At 37.9% G+C, this 22,326-nt stretch overlaps 1 protein-coding gene across 1 annotated transcript; it reads left to right on the top strand.

Moving 5' to 3' along the window:
- The first annotated feature begins 1,449 nt into the window (after positions 1-1,449).
- Positions 1,450-22,071, top strand: LOC102711905 (endoplasmic reticulum metallopeptidase 1). Its single transcript, XM_006658422.3, has 21 exons — positions 1,450-1,756; positions 1,849-1,934; positions 2,948-3,049; positions 3,883-3,989; positions 4,085-4,185; positions 4,758-4,845; positions 6,071-6,159; positions 7,443-7,582; positions 7,666-7,825; positions 7,974-8,109; positions 9,333-9,429; positions 12,064-12,142; positions 12,805-12,864; positions 16,284-16,402; positions 17,190-17,314; positions 17,568-17,789; positions 18,811-18,971; positions 19,786-19,943; positions 20,043-20,125; positions 20,212-20,297; positions 21,696-22,071. Exons 1-21 carry the CDS (start codon positions 1,478-1,480, stop codon positions 21,837-21,839), a joined length of 2,622 nt encoding a protein of 873 aa, XP_006658485.2. The 5' UTR covers positions 1,450-1,477; the 3' UTR covers positions 21,840-22,071.
- Positions 22,072-22,326: the final 255 nt, after the last annotated feature.

Below are 22,326 nucleotides of genomic sequence, written 5' to 3'. Positions count from 1 at the left end.
GCTATCAAACCGATGAGCCAATGACTGATAACTTATCGGCTGGTACTCCGATAAAACAATGAGCAAAATACATGATATGATATAAACCATCTGACAAACGCAATCTAATAGATTGGACCGAACCAAGACAATATTAGATTGAATATGTCAAATAGCGAATATCAAATAGACGTAGATCGCTTAAAGTGGTCGAAGAGATTAACCCAAGATACAGAAGTAACTCAAACTGAATTGATACGATAACTAGCAACCGTACAAGCCAATCAGAAGATCGGACTGAACCGAGACAATTCTAATCTAGGCGATACGATTACCGTGGCCAGCGAAACGTAGCACTTACCCCTCCGTCGGAGATCGAGACGATGCAGCCCCGCGTTAGGTGTCAAGTTCCGCCGGTGTTGAAACCTCGATGAAGAGGATGGCGATGAGCCGAAATTAATTGATCTATATTATGAGAAGTAGATGATTTACAATGATCCCGGACATATATATTTATACCCTCGGGGTGAATAGTATTATGTCGAACACAACAAACAACTCCTAATATATAAAAGGAAATAACAAACTCTATCTCTAACACGACACATGTCTCCTAATAGATAAAAAGAAATAACAAGTCTCGATCGGACTTTAGCTCTCTTAGAGATAAAGGAAAAAATCCTAAACTAACTCTAACTACTAGATAAAATTACGTCGCCAAGCCTTGGTTTTCACGGTTCCTTCTTGAATTCGGACTCTTCTGGATAAGATTTTCATCTGTTGATTGCGCTTTCCTTGATTGAACCCACTAAGGTAATTTTTCAAATTTTGGTGTTAACAGGTGGTTGGGCGCTGGCGCTTCATCTGTCGCAGAGTGGGCCCCATCCCAAGTGGTCCGAGTGCCGAGGCGGTAGTGGCGGCCTGACCCCTCCGGCGCCTGTCCACTAAGATGTATTCCGGGCCCGACCTCTCGAAGCCGCACAACTTTGTTGGGGCCCGACCTCCCCTTTTAGTTGGTGGGCCCACAGTCGCCTCACGCCACCCAGGATTAGTGGATACCCCGGGTCCACTTCTTCGATAGAATTAGAGTGGATTTGGATTGGATTAATGTATATTAACAGGCTTATCTGTACTTGGTATCATGTGATTATGATTCAGCTCTCACATACAGCGTCCGTGATCTCTGAAACTGCGTTCCACAAAACCCCTGGGCCCTTCGGACTTTGGCGCTGCACGTTCATACACGGCTTTTCTCAGTCCCAAGCCGGCTGGCTAGCCGGTGGCCGGCCAGCTCCGATTTTCCTCCTCGAGTCAACAAACGCACGCGACGAGCCTACAAAAACAAATCGAAAGCAAGCCGCCACCAACTCCTGAACCAAACCCCACCACCTCACCCGACGACACCCCAAATCAAACAGTATACTAGACTAGACACGGGCCACCGCACCACCCCCAAGGCCCCAACACCCCAATCACAAACCCGCACCTCCCCCGAATAATGATTCCTCCTCCCTCCCCCCGGGCAACGGCCGCCGTCACGACGATCCCCGCCCCGCCGCCGACGATGGGGAACCCCGCGCCGCGCCGGCGGGCGGAGCCCGCGCTCGTGCTGCTCGCCCTGGCCGCGCTCTACAGCGCCATGTCCCTCGTCGCCTACCGCGTCATCCACATGCGCCACGTCGCGCCGCTGCCCGCCGACGCGCCGCCGGGGGAGTTCTCCGAGGGCCGCGTGCTCCACCACCTCCGCCACCTCTCAGTCGACATCCCCGGCCGCCAGGTCCTGCCTCCTCCTCCTGCCTCCGTCCTTCCGCGCCCTTCGCTTGCGGCTTTGCGTCAACGAGTGTAGTTGCTGTGTCGTCGTTGTTGCAGGAGGGGAGCCCTGGGCTGGAGGCCGCGGCGCAGTACATCAAGGGGCAGCTCGAGGAGCTCGCCGCGCGCGCGGGGCCGGAGTACAGGTGAGTACGGATGAAAACCCCAGTTCCTTTTCTTCTCCGCATGTTTATGATGGCTTTTAATCTACAATCTCCAGGTATTTCTGGAATTGTGGCAATGGCTACTGGCGTTGCGTTTTTTTTTGTTCTTCTGGAGGGTTGATTTATGATTGCAAACGACACGATGAAAGTATACTAGGATGTGCGTTCGTGGGGTACTGGGCCCGTGCTTGCTCCCTTCTCACATGCACAATGAGATTACACCAATTAATGTTGCACTGAGAACGTTTTGCCTTTTAGCCTTTAAGCATTATTATGAATGACATCCATATCGGGACCTCATTTTGTCTGTCTCTCTGTGCCTCTGTGGGACAGTGAGAGGCTGAGGCGATTTGTCCTGGAACAGAAAAGTACGGAGATATGTGGTCCAAGTATAACACAACTAATAGTAGGAACCGTTTCATTCTGGCTTGAGTTACCGCAGGAGCTCTCTTTAATGGCCTTCTGTAGGAATGCTGTCAGCTTTTACCATCTTTGTGGTATTGCATTACCACACTGGGACCAGACCTAGCAGTGGCCTGTATCTTGGGTTGTATATTTAAATATACTTACGTGGGCCTTCTGGTCAATGGAAGTGGCCTGTGCATTGAATATTTCATATATTCTCCATTTTTAACAATTTTAGTTTGTCAAAAGTAAACCTCCAGTGTAATAGACGATGAATTAATGATGTGTCCAGTATTTTGACCCTCTGGGCTCAATTATAATCAACAATAGTATTTTTCTTCTTTGTGAATTTCTAAAATCATGTTAGATTCATGTACCCAAAGATGTGTCATGCTAAAACCACAATTTCATACGGCTTCAAAGTTCATTTAATCATACAATTATTGTTAATTTACATGTGTCACTAATCACTTTCAACCACTGGAAAAAATCACTCTGGTGCAGGATCTATGCAGCTGTAAGAACAAGTTTTATTTGATTTTTTTCTATCTATCATCATTTATTGATATTGCCTTTTCTTTTGCTCGCAGAATAGAGGTTGAGGAAACACTTGTTAGTGGTTCATTCAGTATGATGTTTTTGCGCCACAGAGTAACTCTAGCCTACAGGAATCACAAGAATATTGTTATGAGGTACTCCAAAAAAACATATAATTTTATTTTCTCCTAAGTTACAGTATTATTTCCTTTTTAATAATTAATATCATGACTTATGCTCCATGCAAAACTATGGATATGGTCATATGAATTCAATCAAACATAAAACTATTAAATCACAGTCACACCTTTGCTTAACAGTTCTTAGAGGATGTTCAACATTTATGTCTGTATGGTCATCTTCTTCAGGGACAGTCACTACAACTGGGAATAAAACCCAGGGGGTTCAACACAAACATTTAACAGGAACCACAGCATGGTTCATTTAATTAGATCATTTTGGGGAAACACCAGCAGAAACACACTGCTTTTTGGAAGAGTGTAATACCAGCCTTACTGAGCAGGATGCACTCCCTCCTGTTATGTGACATTTTGTGTCTAGCACAGTAAATGTAAATATTCATTTGCCACCACAATTTTTCAACCAATAAACTACGACATGCCAATGAAGCAATTAATAGTCCACAGGCTCATTTACTGGCAATGAATAGTCCACAGGATCATTTAGTGGTCTGATTTTTTGAACAACTACAATTTTTTCTTTCAGTAAAGGTATCCAACATCATATATATCTAGGCAAAGCTGGTTATATGGATGGTTGCCCATGGTACTTGTCCACACTCCAAACTCTTCTAAAGTTCCTTTGAGATATTGAAACCTTGCCTCTCACATCCATGGGCCACTCAGATTTGGTGTTGAAAATGACATCTGTTTAATATGACCATCGTACTTTGTTGGTTTTGGACATAATTTTCACATGAACTATAATTTAAACAAATTATCATCTAAGATATAATAATTAATTACAGGATTTCATCAAATGTTTCAGAAGATCAGGATCTAGCCTTTTTGGTGAATGGACATTTTGACAGTCCTCTTGGATCTCCTGGTGCAGCTGACTGTGGTTCTTGTGTTGGTGAGTACAATGTCTTTCTTTGTTAGAAGAAATATGATTCTTAATAAGCAATCTGTCATTGGGCATGATTTATATTCGGAATATTCGTTGTTCAGCATCTATGCTTGAGTTATCACGGCTCATCGTTGATTCTCGGTGGGTTCCTTCTCAACCAGTGATTTTCCTTTTCAATGGAGCCGAAGAACTTTTCCTTTTGGTATGTGACTGCTAATTATCATGCAAATATTAAACTATGTGTGCAATGCCAATGTATATGATTCATAAACAGAAAATAATTTGTGTGACTTTGTTGTTCTGGCAAAAGATGTCCTGTGATTGCTTAGCTGGATAGTATTTGAAATGGTCCATACAAGGATGGTGATTTTCAATTTGATGAACCTTAGTATGGAGCTAATTTGGTCCAATAACAGACTAAATGACACTTTTGATCCTTGTTAGTTGACCATCTTTTATCAATTCATCTATTGCAGAGAAGGATTTTCGCATGAACATTATATAAATGTTGGTATTGTTGTGTGGTGCCATGACCTCTGATATCTTCAGTGCTTTTTTGGTCCTACTTTATCATTACACAACGGGCAGCTCTCCTGCCCCTATGTTTCTGAAAAAGGAAATGTGAAAAAGACATTTTCTTTGTATGTGTTAGAAACTGTAAAATGTTGATAGAAGGAAAAGAAGAATACCCGTGTCATTTTGTTATCTGTTAATTGTTCATGGAATATACCCAAGGAACTTATCTGCTCATATCCTTTGATGCTGCTTAATCAGGGTTCACATGGTTTCATAAAGACACATAGATGGAACAACACAATTGGTGCTTTCATTAATATTGAAGCTTCTGGAAGTGGTGGTGCTGGTATTTTTTTAATACTTATATGTTAGATTGTGTTTTTGTTCAAGTAGAGGTGAAAATCTAAACCAGGTTTTATCTCATATGATAGTCTTATTAAATGAAATATTTTTTATTGTTTGATATTATGGTTCTATGTCAATAAATCATCTTACTGTACCTCAGTAATTCAGTTGGTGATATTTAGCAAATGTTAGTTTCAGTTCACGTATTCTTAGAAGTTAGAAGTAGATTGCCTAGACGAGGTGTTCATGTCTCTACATGGCAGCGATGTGTTCGTCTCTGTGCTGCAATAACCTATTCATCACTATTCTGCAGCACTTATACATAGATGATTAAATATCGTTCACTAGTTTAACTGCTGATTAATCAACTGTTGCCTTTTTAGGTTATTAGTTATCACCTTCATGTTGTGTCTATAGTGGAAAATTCTCTATACAAATGGTACATTACATCCTTGAACAAGTAAACCTATTCATTTGGGTGCCCTCCAGAAATTAGCAAGTTTCGTGAGTAGTCTTTTCTTTTTATAAATTCCCAGATAACTCACAATAAACTTATTTATGAAAGCGAACTTATATTTTCTGTGAAAAAAGAAAACACATTCTCCTTAATCTGTATTGTTTTGGGAAGTGGCCATGTTCAGAATGAAGAAAATCTCAACATTAATGTAGGCATATGGCATCTTATTTTAAGAATCCTAATTACATGAAATGTTTTCTTATGTTGATATGTAACTTTATTTGAATTAAAAGCCCACAAAAGTATGCACTTGTGCCATTTCAAGGATTTCAAACTAGTTGCTGTGCATTAGTGGTTCTGAACTAAAACTCTAAAAGGATTTGCAGAATAGTTTAAGAAGCAAAGTGCTACTTACTCCGTTTCACAGCATAAGACTTTCTATGCTTGCCTAGATTTGCAGAATAGTTTAAGAAGTAAAGTGCTACTTACTCCGTTTCACAGCATAAGACTTTCTATGCTTGCCTAGATTCATATGGATGCTAATAAATCTAGACATATATACAAATCATATACATTCATCAATGGATGAATGTAGGCATGGCTAAAAGGTCTTATAATATGAAACGGAGGTAGTAGTTATTTATATCCATGATATCTCCAACAATCATAAGTACTACTATTTGAATGCTCTTATTGTATTGTTGATTGACTTGTATATGTTGATTCCACTCTGAAATCTGATCCAGTGCGCTTGTCTTATGGCAACCAGATTTAGTTTGCCAATCTGGACCTGGATCTTGGCCTTCTCGTATTTATGCTCAGACTGCGAAGTATCCTATGGCAAACAGTGTTGCTCAGGTTCTTTCTTGTGGGCTTTAATTCCTTGTGTGAATTCTGGATAATTATTTACTTTACTTTTTTCAAAAAATAAACCATTTGCTTGTTTTAGATTAGTTGCATGGTTCCATGGGCCAGTTTGACCTAGCTTCAGAAAATCAGTTAATTCAAGGCAACAAATTATTGTGTTTATAAGCCCCTAGTCCTACTAACTATTACTATAGTAGGAGCTTTCAATCTTGTAATAAATATCCTGTGGGTGCTGTGGAAGCGTCACAATGAGAATATCACTGGCCAATGTTCATCGAGGCAACAACTATGTGATCTGACCTACCAAGAATTTAGAAAAGAAAAAAAAGTTATCGTGGTAATGATATCTGATTTAGTGATTTTAGAAAACTTTAAACAGTAGAGACATAGACAAGTTGTGTTTTCAAAATTTCAAAATCTTTCCTTTTAAATTACTTTTACAATGGCATAGGAATACTGGCATGATTTGTATCTATAAATGTTGTCATGCCATATCAGCTTACTGGTAACAACAACAAACATATTCCATGTTTTACAGATGCACACCATTAGGGTTTAGGGTATGCTCCATGCACTAAAGTAAGAAAATATAAACAATTTAAATTTGTTCAGATACAGATTACTCATTTCCATGGCTTGCTTTTGTTTCCAATTCCCATGTATATGGACTGTTAAGTTGCCATTGTGTCAAAATATGCTGGCTATGCTAATGTGTAGAGTATAAATCTGTATTTTGTGGTAGTTTTGTCGAAGTATCTTTAGTTCTGTGAAATTTACTCTTAACATATTAGAATAAAATCCCAGCCTTGTGCATTACAAACTCCTTGGTTGTTATGTTTGGGATGTGCCATGTATGTATTTTCCTAGATATATCATGTATGACAACATGAACCCATTCTTTGACAATGGAAAAAATGTAACCATAAATATTGATCTAAATGCTCTGTTAGTAGGTGCTAAGCAACACTTATTTAGGTGCAGAGAACAGTTCTGTTATGTGATCTAAACAAAATTTTAGGCTGTTAGGCTCTAAATATCTTTAACAAAAATCTAGTTATGGTAAAACCAGAAATGCAAACAACCCTTCTGCCATCTGGTGTCCGATGGATATGATTCCTCTTGCTAAGTATTAATGTACACTACACTTGCTATTGGTCCACACTTTTGATGGATCTGGATAACTTATGTGCTATTGAGCTTTAATGGTGTTGCAACTAGTCAATTTTACTTTGTGGGTTTACCTTCTAAGTTTTGATTGTACTTCCTATATGCAGGATATGTTTGGAATAATCCCAGGTGACACAGATTACAGGATATTTGCTGAAGACATTACGAACATTCCAGGACTTGATATTATCTTTGTTCTAGGTGGTTATTTTTACCATACTTCATATGATACCGTGGACAACTTGCTGTATGTACTAAACTATGCCATGATAATATTTCCAATATTTCACATGAAATAGCATAATTATGGAACATCATGTTCTCTTTCAGTCCTGGAAGTATTCAAGCACGTGGGGAAAATTTATTCAACCTAGTGAAGGCTTTTACAAATTCTCCCATGTTGAAAGGGCATGTGCGATCTAATGAAGCTTCTATGCCTAAAATGGATGATTTGAGAGCTATCTTTTTTGATTACTTGACTTGGTTCATGGTATGCTGACTTTGTATTCTTGAAATTTGCAGGAAATCAATAGTTTTGTGTAGCTACTAGATATTATATACAATATTAAAGGATAAATATGTTACTTTTGTCTTTATTTGTTCATGACCATAATAACATCCTTTATTTTTAAATCTAGGTTATTTATCCTCGTGATATCTCTTTGGTTCTTCATAGTCTTCCAGTAGTCATTTTCCTACTTGCACCACTATTCCTGAAATTTCCAAACATTACCTTGACGTCATGGTTTCTGACTGTTCTGGATTTAATGAGAGGTATGTTGTTGCACATCCATCAATTTCTGCAAATGGTATATATGCTTTACATTGTACTTCCTAGAATGCTGCTACTGTAATGAAACCTTTGATGTTGTACTTATATTTGGTGCTCAATAGCCAAGTTGGGTCATAACCTCGGTGGTACTTATTTCAATGCAACTTGGCCATGCTTGCCTGTGCTTCATGTTTGCTTTTTTATGCTTTGTAGGGCAAGGGTCTGTTGACCGCATTTGTTTGATCTCTGAAATGGGAGTAATAGTGTACCGTATTATTTTCAACAATACCTGCATGGACCATCAAGGGTTCAAGGCATATATTTTTTGAGAGTTTTAATATGATTTGGAACCTTGTGTGTGGATTCATCTTGAGAAGTACTTAAATACTCCCTCTGTCCCAAATGTAACCATCTCTAGAGCTAGGCACGGGGATTAAAAAAGTAGATGGGAATGATTGGAGGAAGGTTGTGATTGGTTAAAAGAATGTAGGTGAAAAATTAGATGGTGAATGGTTGTGATTGGTTGAAATGATGAGGTAGGTGGAGAAATAGCTTTCATTTTGGGACAAAGGGTGGGTGGTAGAAATAGTTTCATTTTGGGATGGAGGGAATAGTGTAATTGTATTGGTTTTGACAAACATATCTCATTAGAAATGAGTTGTCAAAGTTATATTTGCAGGGTGAGTTTTGGCCCAATAGGTCGGTATTAAATATATGATTTTGAAGTTGAGGGTGCATTTTGTACCTTTGTGATAGTTAGGGAGCATAAAATGGATTTATTCATGTAATAAACACAAGTTTTAGAAAACTTTTGATGCTATGAAGATAATCTTTTATCGATTGATGCGCGTAGGATTTTTTTGGCTTATGGTAGTAATTATTGCTGATACTATATTTGGCAAGTTTTAGAGGCAGCCCTTTTGCGTTTTGTGAAGCTATAAGGAATTAATCAATTTTTGCACGATATACATGCATAACCTTGTTTGGGGTTAAATGGGGATGAAATTTGTGCAGTTCTTTTGGACTCCTTCTAATTACTTGTAAAATATACAGGATCCACTTTCAGGCACAAATTCTGACACAATGGAGCTATTTATCTTCTATATTTTGTTCATTTATGCTAATAGATATGAGTGCAATTGTATTTTCTGCTAGGCAATTTATACTATACTTTGCATATGGTATTGGCTGGCCAACCATAATATCATCTTGCATGTGCTCTCAGGAATGTTGGTTCATGCATTTGGTGTCATCCTTGCAATATTCATTCCTGCTGTGGCTGCAGCATTAAGATTGCTATTCACGAAAAATGCAATGAATTGGTAAGGATTTGATCTCTCTTAATTACTAAATGTAATGTTTGTTCATTTTACTAGTTCTTTGAACTGCCCTTGCAAACAATTTGTTGACTGTTAAAGGTGGGCTAAGCATTCCCCTCGTAGAAATTAAGATTTCGATAGCTATACTGCTACCTGATGAAGTATCTATTCATTCTCCATGCTCCATATTTCGCTGTTACTAACATGAATTCATAATAAGCTACTGTTAGTTGCATCACTATTAGATGGTGGCAATGCCAGGATTTCACCAGGGGTTGCAGACTGAAGTACAGAAGTACATAACCTATCTAAATACTGAAATCGTTCTAATGACTAGGACCGAAGTTGGTCAGTGGAATGGGCTAGCTATTGTCACATTTCAAAAAGTATATATAAATTAAATCTAAAGCTCGATGCTTGCAAATAAAATTTCAGTTACAGTAGACAAGATAATTGTAAAATATGAATAAAAAATTAAGTCTTAAGTCCGCAGCTCACGTTCAACCTAATAATGGAATTTAACATTGGAAGAGGAACAGTAGTCACATCATGGATTTTAGAGTTGTGATTGTTAATTGATATAATAACAAGCTACATCACTCCATTGATTTTGTACTCTCAATTTGAGGTGTTTTTATGTTTTGATAAATATTTTATACCGTATTCGTTCTACTAATTCATATTTGCTCCATATCTGTATTGGACAATATTCGATTCCATTTTTGTATCCGGGGTTTCAGATTCCTATTCCCCAGAAAATATGAAAATGAATACAGTAGAGCAAGATTTCTCCCGTTTCTGATCTGTTTTCATCCCTAGTGCCTGGCTGTGGGTTGAAGCCCAGGACCTGAGCGACTGAGCACCATTGGCTGACCAATGAGCATCATCCTGGTCCCTGGCTTGCTGTTTGCGCCGATGGACATCTCCCTTGAGGGGAGCAATGTTGAGTAGAGTTATTTGGCCTAGCGGGCTCAGATTTGCTGGTTGGAAGTTTATGTGTTCTGTGGTGTAGGCTGTTAGGTTGGATTAGACTGTAGTAGGCCTCAGTGAGATGTTCCTTATTTGTTTATCTCAGTTGGGCTTTATGTATACATGTGTGTATACATGTAGTGTTTCTCAATTATTCCCTCTGTTTCATATTATAAATCACTTTGTATTTGCACCAAGTTAAATCTCAACAAGTTTGACCAAATTTATAGAAAAATATAACAACATTGTCAACACAAAATAAATATACTATAAAAATATATTCAAAGGTGGATTTAATGAAACTAATTTGGTGTTGTGCATATTAGTACATTTTTCTGTAAAGTTGGTCAAACTTGAAGAGGTTTGACTTAGAACAAACCGAAAGTGACCTATAATATGAAACGAAGGGAGTAGCAACATTGTAAAAGTTTTGTGGGTGCAACTGTACCCTGTCCATCCACTCTAATTCTGCCACTACTACATAGACATAGATGTCAGGAAAAGCTATGATGGGACTCTCAAAGCAAACTGGACAGCAGGGCAGAGTAGTGGATCAAAGAGATTAGTAGAAAGTAGATTATTGGAGTCAATATCTGGCAATGAAGACAGGCTGCTACCGGACCAGCTGTTTTCTATAAAAGTAAGGAGGCAAGGAGCTGAGAACCCAGGAGGATGAAGGAAATCCGTGGTTGCTGGAGGCAGACTGATGGAGAACAAGCTTGCCTGGCAGTGACTAGTGCTGTTGCTAGATGCTACTTGATAGGACATAATGTGATGCCGTCATGCTTCACCTGCTGATCTGTTGAGGATTTTCGATGGGGACTTCTTGATCTGCTACTGCTAGGGTTTTGCATTTAGCAGTTATTACCTCTCCCATATGAATCTGACCATGGGCCATCTAGTTAGGCATCTTGCCATCGGTGTTTAGCCACACTGACATGATTGGTTGTGTGGTCAGTTGACTAGGCTGCGAAAATTGCAAGCCCTAGTTACATATGGTGATTGCTGGCTGGAAACCAATTTATGGCTGCTGGATTACTTAATTGTAACGACAGAGTCCATAGCATAGGGCAAATAGTTGTCTTGTTGCTGGTTCAACCAAATGAACTGTGGTATGAAAAAAAAAATGTATGCCATATATTCCCTTCAAGTCACATACACACAAAAAAAGAATGGTGGTGTGGTCAACTGAGATGCTATTTATCCTGTAGACTTTTGTTCGAACCCTTCCATTATGTTTTTGGGTATATTTTCTTTAGTGATTTCTGTGGGCCTCCAAAGGAGTGTATTGGGCCTTGATTTGGCCCATTTGTTTTTTAAATCAAAAGTTCATGACCAATTTCCAGACTTCCTGTCCCTTTTTGCCAGCAGACTAGACAGCTCATTTATCCAGATTTTTTTCTGATAAAACCAGTGGCCTGGAGTAATGTGATATTGCAAACATTCGTCATTATTGCATTATCCATAACGAGCTGAGTTACACGATCTTTGTACTTGAATAATTTTTATTGATCAGGTCTCTGAACTAATAAAATGTTATCCTAAGTTCCTCTTTTCTTTGTGCTACTACCTGAAAACCTTTGAAGTGAGTTGTTCCTGTTTATTCTATTTAGTTAAATGTACATCCAATCAAATGTGCTTACATTGTTCTTTGTTGTTTGCGTGCAGGTTTGCTCACCCTTATTTGGCATTCCTTATGTTTGTTCCAACTTCATTAGCTGGTCTATTTCTCCCAAGGATTATATGGGTATTTTTTTTCTTAGTCATAACAAGTAGCCATGTACCCTTTGTTATCAGTTTCCCCCTTCTTTTCTCTGCATGATTGAAAACTTGAAAACGTGGTAGTTTTAAAAGTTTCATTACTTCTGATAACATAAAGAAATGGTTCAGCTATATGGATATATGTGCATTGTTTGTTCCAATAGAAAAGTTTGTTTGGCTTCCTAATAGAAAAATGGCAGTTGCGTGCTATTCTGCCCATCAAATAATAAGAAGAATTTCATAATATACTTCATATGCAGATTGTTACGGTAAGGGTTAGGATTTTAGTGAGGTCAGATCTGTCTTCCTCCTTTTGCAAACTCCAATTCATCATTTTTTTTCTGAAAAATGTTTGATTGTTCTTAAAACTTCTAAATGTGATGTATCTCTAATTACGAATGATATATCAGTATAATTGGCTGTGGTTTGAGGTTGCATATATATGACTTACCAACATTGGATAGCCTGTCTTGTGAATATCTTGTATTCTATTCATTACAGACAGGTTTTTGAAATAGACCAATCTAATCTGTTTCTTTATCTTACGTGTAGAATATGTTTTTTACTTAGTTTATGTCTGTTGGTTTTGCATCCAGTGAATTGAAATCTATGAGACTAATATTTTTGTAATTATCTGTTCAATTCTAGGGATTATCAGAGCAAACACACTTTTGGGGTGCTTTTGGATTATATTCCTTTATTACTTTGGTAAGTTCTGAACATCTTTCTTCTTTTTATAACCTTGCCTAACACTGTTACATAACATTTTTTTAAAAAGATGAATCTTGGCATTTGGCAATATATTTGGACCTGAATGATTTACTAGTAGTATGCTTGAGGAAGCTCATCAATTTACTGTTTATTTTAGAAAGCTATGCTTTTTAACCAAGCACTATTATACTGATCACACCTCGTGGATCTGATGTCCAATTTGGTTCTAACCAGTCCTGTTGTCTGTTCAAATTTTGTTGCCCACACTTAAAATTGAGGCGCACACATTTATAGCCCATTGGACAGTTACTAACTTACATCTTATGTAAGGTGAAGTCTGGAGCTCAATGCGTTTTCTATTGAAAATAATTTTTTATAGCCCTTTGGACAGTTAATGACTTACCACCATTATTCGTCAGTGGAATACATAAGAACACAATTTTGTAATATAAGGAGAGTAAACTGCATGGTTTGTATGGGAACCTGTGAGGTAGGCGCATATAGCTGGATGTAGGTAACAGAACTTGAGAATTATTCATTTCAGTCATTGATCTGTTAATTAATGCATCCTGGGTCAAAATATCAATCCATGGCAGTGGAAGGCATAAATAGTGCTGACTAGCATAACACATTGGGAATAGAGTGGTAATTAAATGGTACAATAGCTCATATACTACTGTTACTTGTTGCTACTCTTGCTTGAGCCTGCCAATGGGTACCCTTACCCATTCCCCAAACCCAAACCCACAAGACATGGGTAGAATTTGCTTTACCCATTAGGAACGAGTAAAGTATGGGTACACCCAGTTAATAGTAGGGTATGGGCAATGTTTTTCTAGATGCGCGTCTAATACGTCTAGAGGGCGTCTAGACACAAGATGTCAGGCTAACGTCCGGTTTAGGCCCTAGTCACTGCTCTAGACGTTAATCGTGTCTAGACGGTCGTAGCCAGTCCAAAACGATTTCGACTAGGGTTCTAGACAAGCATGGGACACGTTTAGATGGTGCAATATGCGTCTAGACCTGTCTTGATGATGCACGAATATTGGCATGGTGAGCACAAGACTTTTTTCCATCATGCCCAAGTCAACATAAAAATATTAGGGTTATGAGCAAGTGGAAGAGAATGATGATTAGCCTCTACATTTAATCAAGTTATCATGAACCTGCAATTATTGGTTTATTATTTACTTATTAAGATTGTTTTTATGTTTGTCACTTTGGATGAGACTTGAGAACTAAGAAATATGATCGATGTAACCATTTATCATGTATTTTTTATGTATCTATCCAGAGTGCACATCATCTAGACGGCGTCTAATTCGTCTAATGCGTCAAATACGTCCAATGCGTCTAAACGTCGCCTAGACTATCTAGACGCTAGACATTGCCTCATCATCTAATTTTGTCTTGTGTCTAGAAAAACATTGGGTATGTGCAGGGGAAGTTGAGGATTCCCAGTTGATTCTTACCTCTATTTTATTAATTTGTACATCTCTTTGATTTTTCTCAAATCTGGTGAAATAGATAAGCTGGAAAAGAGATAGAAAAGCCATGGCATCCCTGACAACCATAAGCTCCAGCATATTTGCACCCTTCTCAGGCAGTGGCGGCAGGCATCCATGGGGGAGAGGTCCCGAGACATATGTAGTTGTCACAGTCAGAGATGTGATCTGCCTCTGTGCATGCAGCCTTGCCACAAAGATGTGATTGTTTGCCTGTTAGCGTGTGCATGGCTGCTCTCCACATGATTGACACGGTGTTGAACTCCAAATCGTCTTTTCATATAATGGAAGCTTTTTATTGATCCAAGTCAAAATTGCACCATTGTCTGCATAGGTAGCGCTAGATGCGATGTCGCAACACTTTGCTTGTGGACAAACAGGTTGGAGCTGGACACAACTCCAGATCTTGGCAATGGGAAAACTCATGTTCATTGCTAGCTCACTTTGCTAGTTTCCCTTTCCTTTCTTGATAGATTTTTGTTTGTTGGACACTGTTTTGTTTTTTTTTTACCAAAATACCAAATGGATATGTCTAATTTTTATTACAAATTGGTGATGGGAATATTGATTACAAGACGTAGCACAGTGTGCTGGGAGCTTACAACCAAAACAGCCCGCCACAGGGTGTACTGAGCCCTAGTGACTAGACCCACACATGCTAGCAGAACAGTCTGGCAACCTCACAAGTTGGTTGTGCCTCAATGCCATCCTGTGTGTGTGTATAGGCTGGGATTTTGAATAAAGGACAAGCCCAATCACATGGATAGGCAGGATGTGGATTTTGTTTTGCCAATGATTTGTTGAAAGTTTGTTTGGGGAGCATGGCTACTCGAGGTAGTTTGTGTGGGAGACGAGAGTGGGGGACATCTTGGTTCAATAAGTTGGTTCTTTTTCTCCCTAGCTTCCATCTAGCACATTTTTCTGCTGGGATATTTAATCAGCACCCTTGAGGCCTTGACTCCTAATGGATTTTTTAGCGTGTTCCAAAAGGCTGTGCCTAGGCAGCGCCTAGGCACGCTTAATCGCTAGGCAGAGGGGCAACGCCTCACCTAGGGGGATAGGTGGAGGTTAGGTGGAAGGCATTGCTGGAGGAGAATCCTGTGCCACTGGTTGGGGAGTCCTGCTGCCGGTCAAGGTCCAGCACTGCCGGAACAGGGTCCTGCACCATCAGGTGGGGAGTCGTGCCGGAGGGAGAATGGGGAAACCATTGCCTCGCGCCAAGAGGGATGGCGGAGGTTAGCCACTGGAGGAGGACAGGGGAAGCTAAGGTGGACGGGAGAGTAGCGCTGGCACCATAGCTGCTTGACTCGATCTAGAGAGGTGATGCTGTTTGCTGAGGGGGACTGATTCCATCCGTGGGATGAGGATAAGGGATTTTTCAATTTGGACTTTTTTCTGTTTAAATACGACGATAAGGCCTTCATTTAATTGATTTCTTCTATATCACGCCTGAAGTTATTTATTTTCATTAAAGACTATTCTTTTTATTTCTATAGCAATTGCTTATTTCCACATAGCAAATTATACATATTAACATACACAATTGAAAATGCCTAGGCACGCCTAAGCTCTAGGCTGTGGGTTACCACCTAATTAGCGCCTAGCGCTTTTTGTAACCTTGTTTTTTAGTTGTAGTCTTGTACAAATATGTGGTAAATGATGTCTATATACCACAGTAAAACCTTATTTGAAGTAATATAAAAATCATTACATGCTTCATGTATATAACCACAATCAGTTCAGCCATGAATATACATGAAAAAGGCACATATTTACATATTCAATGAAATTTAGCTGCTTTGGTCTTACATATGACTTCAAACTTCTTTTTTTTTTTTGACATATTATTTCGTATTAATTAGTTTGTTGGTTATACTGGCTTTGTGCTTAGGTTTTTTTGGTTTTGTGCAGGTTTACATGCTAGCTGGTCTGAGTGGAGGTTTTCTAACATTCTTCATTTCCATGTCGATGCTTCTTGGGCATTTTATCTATAGCATTAGTCGGAAGCACTGGAACAAAGAATCACCAAAGTAACCATACTATCTTAAACTGATCAACTGTTATTGACTTATGTTTATCGCAATGCTAATGTAAATAGTCTAAAAGTTTCTGTACCTTATTTGAATGTGTTAATGCATCTTAACTGAATACTTAAAATAAGAATATCACTAGCTGGCATGCAGTTTTCTTGAAATTAAATGGTATAAAAAACGATTTAGCCACTTATCGAGTGATGGACTTTGGTATGGTAGGTATTTCCTAGAATAGGGCTGTAGGCAGGTTGTTGCGAAGTTGATGATGTCAGACTTTCTTCTTCATCTTGGAAGGTTTTTAGTAACACTGGGATTGATTATTGGGCAGAGTTTCTTGATTGTTTTTTCTGAAGATTTTGTCAATATTCTGATGAATGGACTTGGAATAGCTTGTACTTTTTTAGAATCAATTATCAATGACTGCCACTTTGTAATAATTGATAGTTGATGACATAACCAAATATTATACCTCAGTCCATTTGGGGGTACCCATGTACCCCATGTTGTGTAGTCTGGCTGGATTGGTCCATATGGAGATTTTAGATAGGTACATAACAGCATATAAACCCATGTATTCACCTCTGGTTGTGTAGTGTGGTCTTATTGGTCCAGATGAAGATTTTAGATATGCTCAAAACAGCATATAAACCCATGTCACCTCTGGTTAATCCTTTTACATGAATCAAGCATAAAAGCATAAGTGGGTCTCATGTATATCTGCAACTTACAGTATTATTTATTTCTTAATTTATTCAATTCTTAATGCTTTAACTATAATGTACAGGTTGTTGGTTGGTTATGTGGTACCTATGATTCCATGTCTCCTTTACGGTCTTTACTATGGCGGGTTCCTTATCCAGTTCTTGATTGAGAAGATGGGAATGATGGGATCTCTCCCGAAACCACATGGTTTGTATGGTTTCCTTGTTTGTATGCACTTATCGCTTTCAGAAAGTGCGCACTAGTTCAATATGATATTTGCATGAATTGGCCAGGCAGGATAACCACTGATTTACTTTAATGCTATTGGAACTTTAGCTGATTTTATAAACTTAAATAAACTGTTGTCCATTTGACATGCTACACAGATGGATATCACTAATAATTGGAATCAGCTATTATTAGTTATTAACGAAATTATTATAAAACATTTTTCCTGCAGGATATTTTGTAGCTGATATCCTTGTTGGCTCAGTGATTGGATTGGTCGTGGGATGGTGTTTTGGTCCAGTAACACCTATTGCTAGTCGATGGTTGGCCAAAACCTCCATCCTACATGGCTTGCTACAAATTACAGTGGTTGGTTTGGCGATCTCATCACAACTGTTTCCTTACAGCACTGGAGCACCAAAAAGAGTTGTTCTTCAACACACCTTTGTTACAGGTTTGTTTCTTTGGACTGTTGGGATGGGAAATCTGTCCTAGTTAGGATAATTAAAACTGAATAATTAGAAATGGAACAGGCGTTTCATTTTGAATGGCGTATTGCTTATGAACATACAGGGACATAAATATTTGTTTGATCATTGGACTAACTTTAGGACGTACTCCACTTTCAACTCTAATTAAATTCCACTTGTAATCAAGCTGGTCATCTTTTGGCTTAGAGGAAGAATAAGAGAAACGGCTTATTGATGATTAAAAATAATTTATTGGTAAAACTTTTTTATATAATATTATCAATCTAAAATCAAAGGATGAAAAATGAACTACGATGAATAACCTCAAAATCAACTCAAAATTTCAGTTTTAAAATTCAAATTTTGGCTTATAAGCATAAACATAAGCTAAAAGATGAGAGTGCAAATTCGTAAACCAATTTTCATTTCTTTTCCGTTTAGAAATTGTCGGTAGTACTCCACGTTTCCCAAATAGCCCACATGGATAATCATTGGAACTTGAATCTGTAATTGAATGAGTCGAATGACAGGGGCTATTAAACTGGAGCAAATAGCATCCAAAAGGGTAGACATGTCAAAACAAGCTCTTATTAGAACCTTGATCTTTGTTTGGGAGGTTAAAACAACATAAAAGAATAACGGAGGGAGTAAGTATCCATGACCTGTTTATGTTTTACACGTAAAAGTTGTTATCTTCTGGACTCAATGTTCTTGCAACTTATTGGCTGTAGACTGTTCTGAGTTTTTTACATCAATATTTTCGTGCTTAACATAAATGGCTCTGTTGTGAGCGAAGAATTATATGTTGTTAGCTCTATACACTACATCATTTATCTTAGGATATATCATCGCATTCATCTTGAAAAATGTTCATTTTTTTGGATTTTCAGATGCTAATAGTATTGTGGAGTCATTATATGTTGTTAGCTCTATACACTACATCATTTATCTTAGGATATATCATCGCATTCATCTTGAAAAATGTTCATTTTTTTGGATTTTCAGATGCTAATAGTATTGTGGAGTCACACTATGGTTTCTCTGTGGTTGATGCTAATTCATTGGAGTTTGTTTTCAATAATGCACCTGAGGCAGCAAAATGGCTGAAGGATAACTCAGAATTATCTTTTGAAGAAACATATTACTCTGACAGAAGTTCATGGTTGGTAAGTATCAACCAACTTAAATAATTTAACATCCTGGCTAGTTCTTGCATGTCCTCAACTTGATATGTCCTTGATTTCCTTCCTCATTGTATTGATTCTTGCCAACAAAAGAACTGTTGCTTAAAGCATATTGTGCCTGTCCCTTTATTTTCTTTTGCAAAGTTATCATCGCAAACATTGAACAAACTTATCCCTTTAATGACATTTTTTGAGATGGGAATTTTTTTTCCCATCAATAAGTCTGACCATTGAAACAAGACATGAAAGAGGAAAAATGTTCTTATTGATCTATGGACACCAAACATGAGTATAGTCATCTCTGGTCTTACTGCTGCATGCCAGGCCCTTTGTTCCATGTCATGAGTATGTGGGCATGAGGGAACATTTGTGGAGTGAGCATGAGCAGGCCATAGCAACATGGAGATGGGAAACGAGGTGGAGTGAGAGAGAGGAAAGGTGCACTAGTACATAGATTGGAAGGGGAGTGAGAAGTACGATGAGGAAGATGTGTAGACTACTGGCTGGACTAGGTCTGAAGATTAGTGATTACTGTGATTGACATCACGTGTTCCTAAAATTGGTTTAGAAAGGTTTTTCTTCTTTTGTTTATAATGTGTGGATCATACGAGTTCATAACATTTGGTAATGGTTCCTATTTATCATGCCTAAACTGCTGCATGGGCCTGGCCCATGCCCATACCAGATCACTAAATACATAGAGAACTGACCTAACAAGGATAGTTTCCATGTCTAGTGAACAGGTCACTCATTTATTTTGTTGTGCATGAATCAGAGCTGACTTTGCTTTTTTTAGGCTCTATATCCTGTCAATTTCTTGTTCTCTGGGAGCTTAAAGTTCCCTTCAGAAAATGAAGAAATTAGAAAGCATTACCAGCATTTCCCACAGATGGTTACTCAGAAGACCTTCATAAATAATGGGCACCGGAGGGTGCATCTTGAGCTCTCACTTGGGTAAGCATTTTGTTACTATTGGCAAAGTTTGGTTCTTAAGAAAGCTTGTAATATGTTTTTCATGCTTATTACATTTTGGTTTTGTTGTATGTGTCTCAGGTCATTGTCAGAGATTTGGACCTCTGTGCTTAATATTACTGGACCACTATCAAATTGGTCCTTTTCTGATATGACACTTCCAGGTACTTGGACTAATTGTTTCCCGGCAATTGTTTTTGGTTGTTTCAGTTAAAACATTCTAACACGTCATTTTGCTTGTCTTTGTCAGCTCCTCAAAGTTTTAGCGGTGGACCACCATCATATATTTGCAGACTTAGTGGAGAAAGCCACGATAATTGGTCTTTCTGGTTAGAGGTAATGACATCGATCATAAAACATTATTGGAAGCACTAATGGTACTTATTGGTTTGGTATTTAATCTTGTTTGTTCTTGTATATAATCACTGAACCTGTAGTTACCTACATATGCTATCACATGGTAATTTAACTGCAATTTGTTTTAACTTGCCAACCATCTTACACTCCCATACCGAGGGATAAAGAATAGTCGATAGGTTGGTTTCACTGAGACATGCATTGCTATACGAGAAGTCGCAAAAGAGTACGGATTGCAAGACTGAGGAGGTCTTTCATTATTTTAGTTGATCTTCTGATTTACTCTCTCTGCTTCACCGTATTGTCAATTGATGAGTTAGTCTATGCAACAGATATAACATATACATTGCTATACTTCATGGAAATTTATTATATAGAGAGGAGGTAGTGAGAATTCTGATTTTCAGTTGTGCTATGGATTATAGTTTTCTGTAGTTCATTTTTGTGGTTTTCTAAACTTTTCTAAATAGGTGGTTTGATAAGCTTTAGGGGTAGATGGTACGGTACGTCAGCTAAGAAAGTTCTGAAATAGGAGTGTCATATAAGCAAACATTTTCAAACAGAAGTAAGATAAATTAATTTTCATGTCAAATATCATTTGGTGATGTGACTCCGTTGCATAAATCAACAAAGTAATTGTAATATTTTAATATACCACCTCCGTCTAAAACTATATAAGGCATATATTGTTTCGGTAGAACAAGGCTTTGAGTAAATTACTTTACCAACATATTCTCTTTGTTTCACACCACAAGACTTTTTAGTTTTTTATAGTTTCATATTGATGCTAATGAATCTGGGTATGTATACGTCGATCCAGAATATAAACAATGGTAGAAAGTATTATAGTATAGAACAGGGGAATATCATCTATGTGGTATGAAAGCATAACATAAGTGCATAATTTTGTCCGAAAATTATGTGTGCTATTAATAAAGTAATTGTTGCTTAAAATCTTATATCACCATTTTTTCGCTTCTGCTTATGCTTATAAGCTAAAATTTAAATTTTCAACCTTAAATTTAAAGTTTATTTTGGGGTTTTCATTGTAGCTTATTTTTCAATCTTTACTTTTAGATCGCTAAAAACATATACAAAAGTTATATTCATTTTTTTTGCAGATATGTCGTTTGACTTTTTTCTTAAAAAACGAAAAGATGACCCCCCCCCCCCTCCATCCTAAGAAAACTAATTCTCATATTTTACTAAACTTATTCATTTTCCTCGCCAAAAATTGGTCCTATGACATGGTGGTGGTTAAAAATTATATTATTAATTGCACTATTGGTTGTCATGTTTTTGTCAAAGTCTGTCGTGCTTTCCATTGTTTCTTATATTTTGGTTGGGCATCACACTCATTAATATGCATCTTTACAGGCCAACTCATCTGAACCTTTGAGAATTGATATAGCGGTGCTTGACCAGCATCTCCTTGATAGCACAAGGACACTGAAGAGCCTGTTCCCAAGCTGGGCAGACATTACAGCCTTCACAACATTTTTCTCGACATATCATTTATAAACTTTGTATTGCGATGTGGGACGGTTGTAAATATGTTTATTTAGGAAAACAAAAATTAAAACAGCCAATTCTATACATTGAGTTTTGTGGTTCTTTCCGACCCGATTAGCGTGTTTGTAATATCACTGTAACAATATCAATATATACGCTTCAAGCCTACAAAGGTGGCTTTTGTTCATTTACATTTTGCAACAATTTCATCCGGTATCAAATTGTAATTTCCTTCTAGATATGATGTACCGAAACAGTTAAATTTAGTAAAAAAATAGTTTTTAAGAAATAAAATATATATATATATGAGAAAATTTTAAAAACAAAGGAAAGATGTTGGGAAATCTATATTATAAAAAAGAATAATGATTCTGTCTATCCCTTTTGTCCGTCGTTTCGGCGCCTAACCATGACCGAGTCGGTTACCAATCGTCGCGGCATCTGTTTTTGTGTTTTATTGTGTTGTATTAATCTATAAATAAATATTGCGCTCAAC

This window comes from Oryza brachyantha, chromosome 7 (assembly GCF_000231095.2).
Source record: "Oryza brachyantha chromosome 7, ObraRS2, whole genome shotgun sequence".
Classification (NCBI taxonomy): domain Eukaryota; kingdom Viridiplantae; phylum Streptophyta; class Magnoliopsida; order Poales; family Poaceae; genus Oryza; species Oryza brachyantha.
The sequence above is the reverse complement of the archived record's forward strand: the minus strand, read 5'-3'. Positions and strand labels throughout refer to the sequence as shown.

Excerpts from the sequence above, each read along its gene's own strand:
- LOC102711905 (XM_006658422.3), top strand. The coding sequence starts at position 1,478 with ATGATTCCTCCTCCCTCCCCCCGGGCAACGGCCGCCGTCACGACGATC. Across the intron at positions 1,935-2,947 it reads CGCGCGGGGCCGGAGTACAG|AATAGAGGTTGAGGAAACAC; the intron begins GTGAGTACGGAT and ends TTTTGCTCGCAG. Across the intron at positions 12,865-16,283 it reads TATATTCCTTTATTACTTTG|GTTTACATGCTAGCTGGTCT; the intron begins GTAAGTTCTGAA and ends GGTTTTGTGCAG.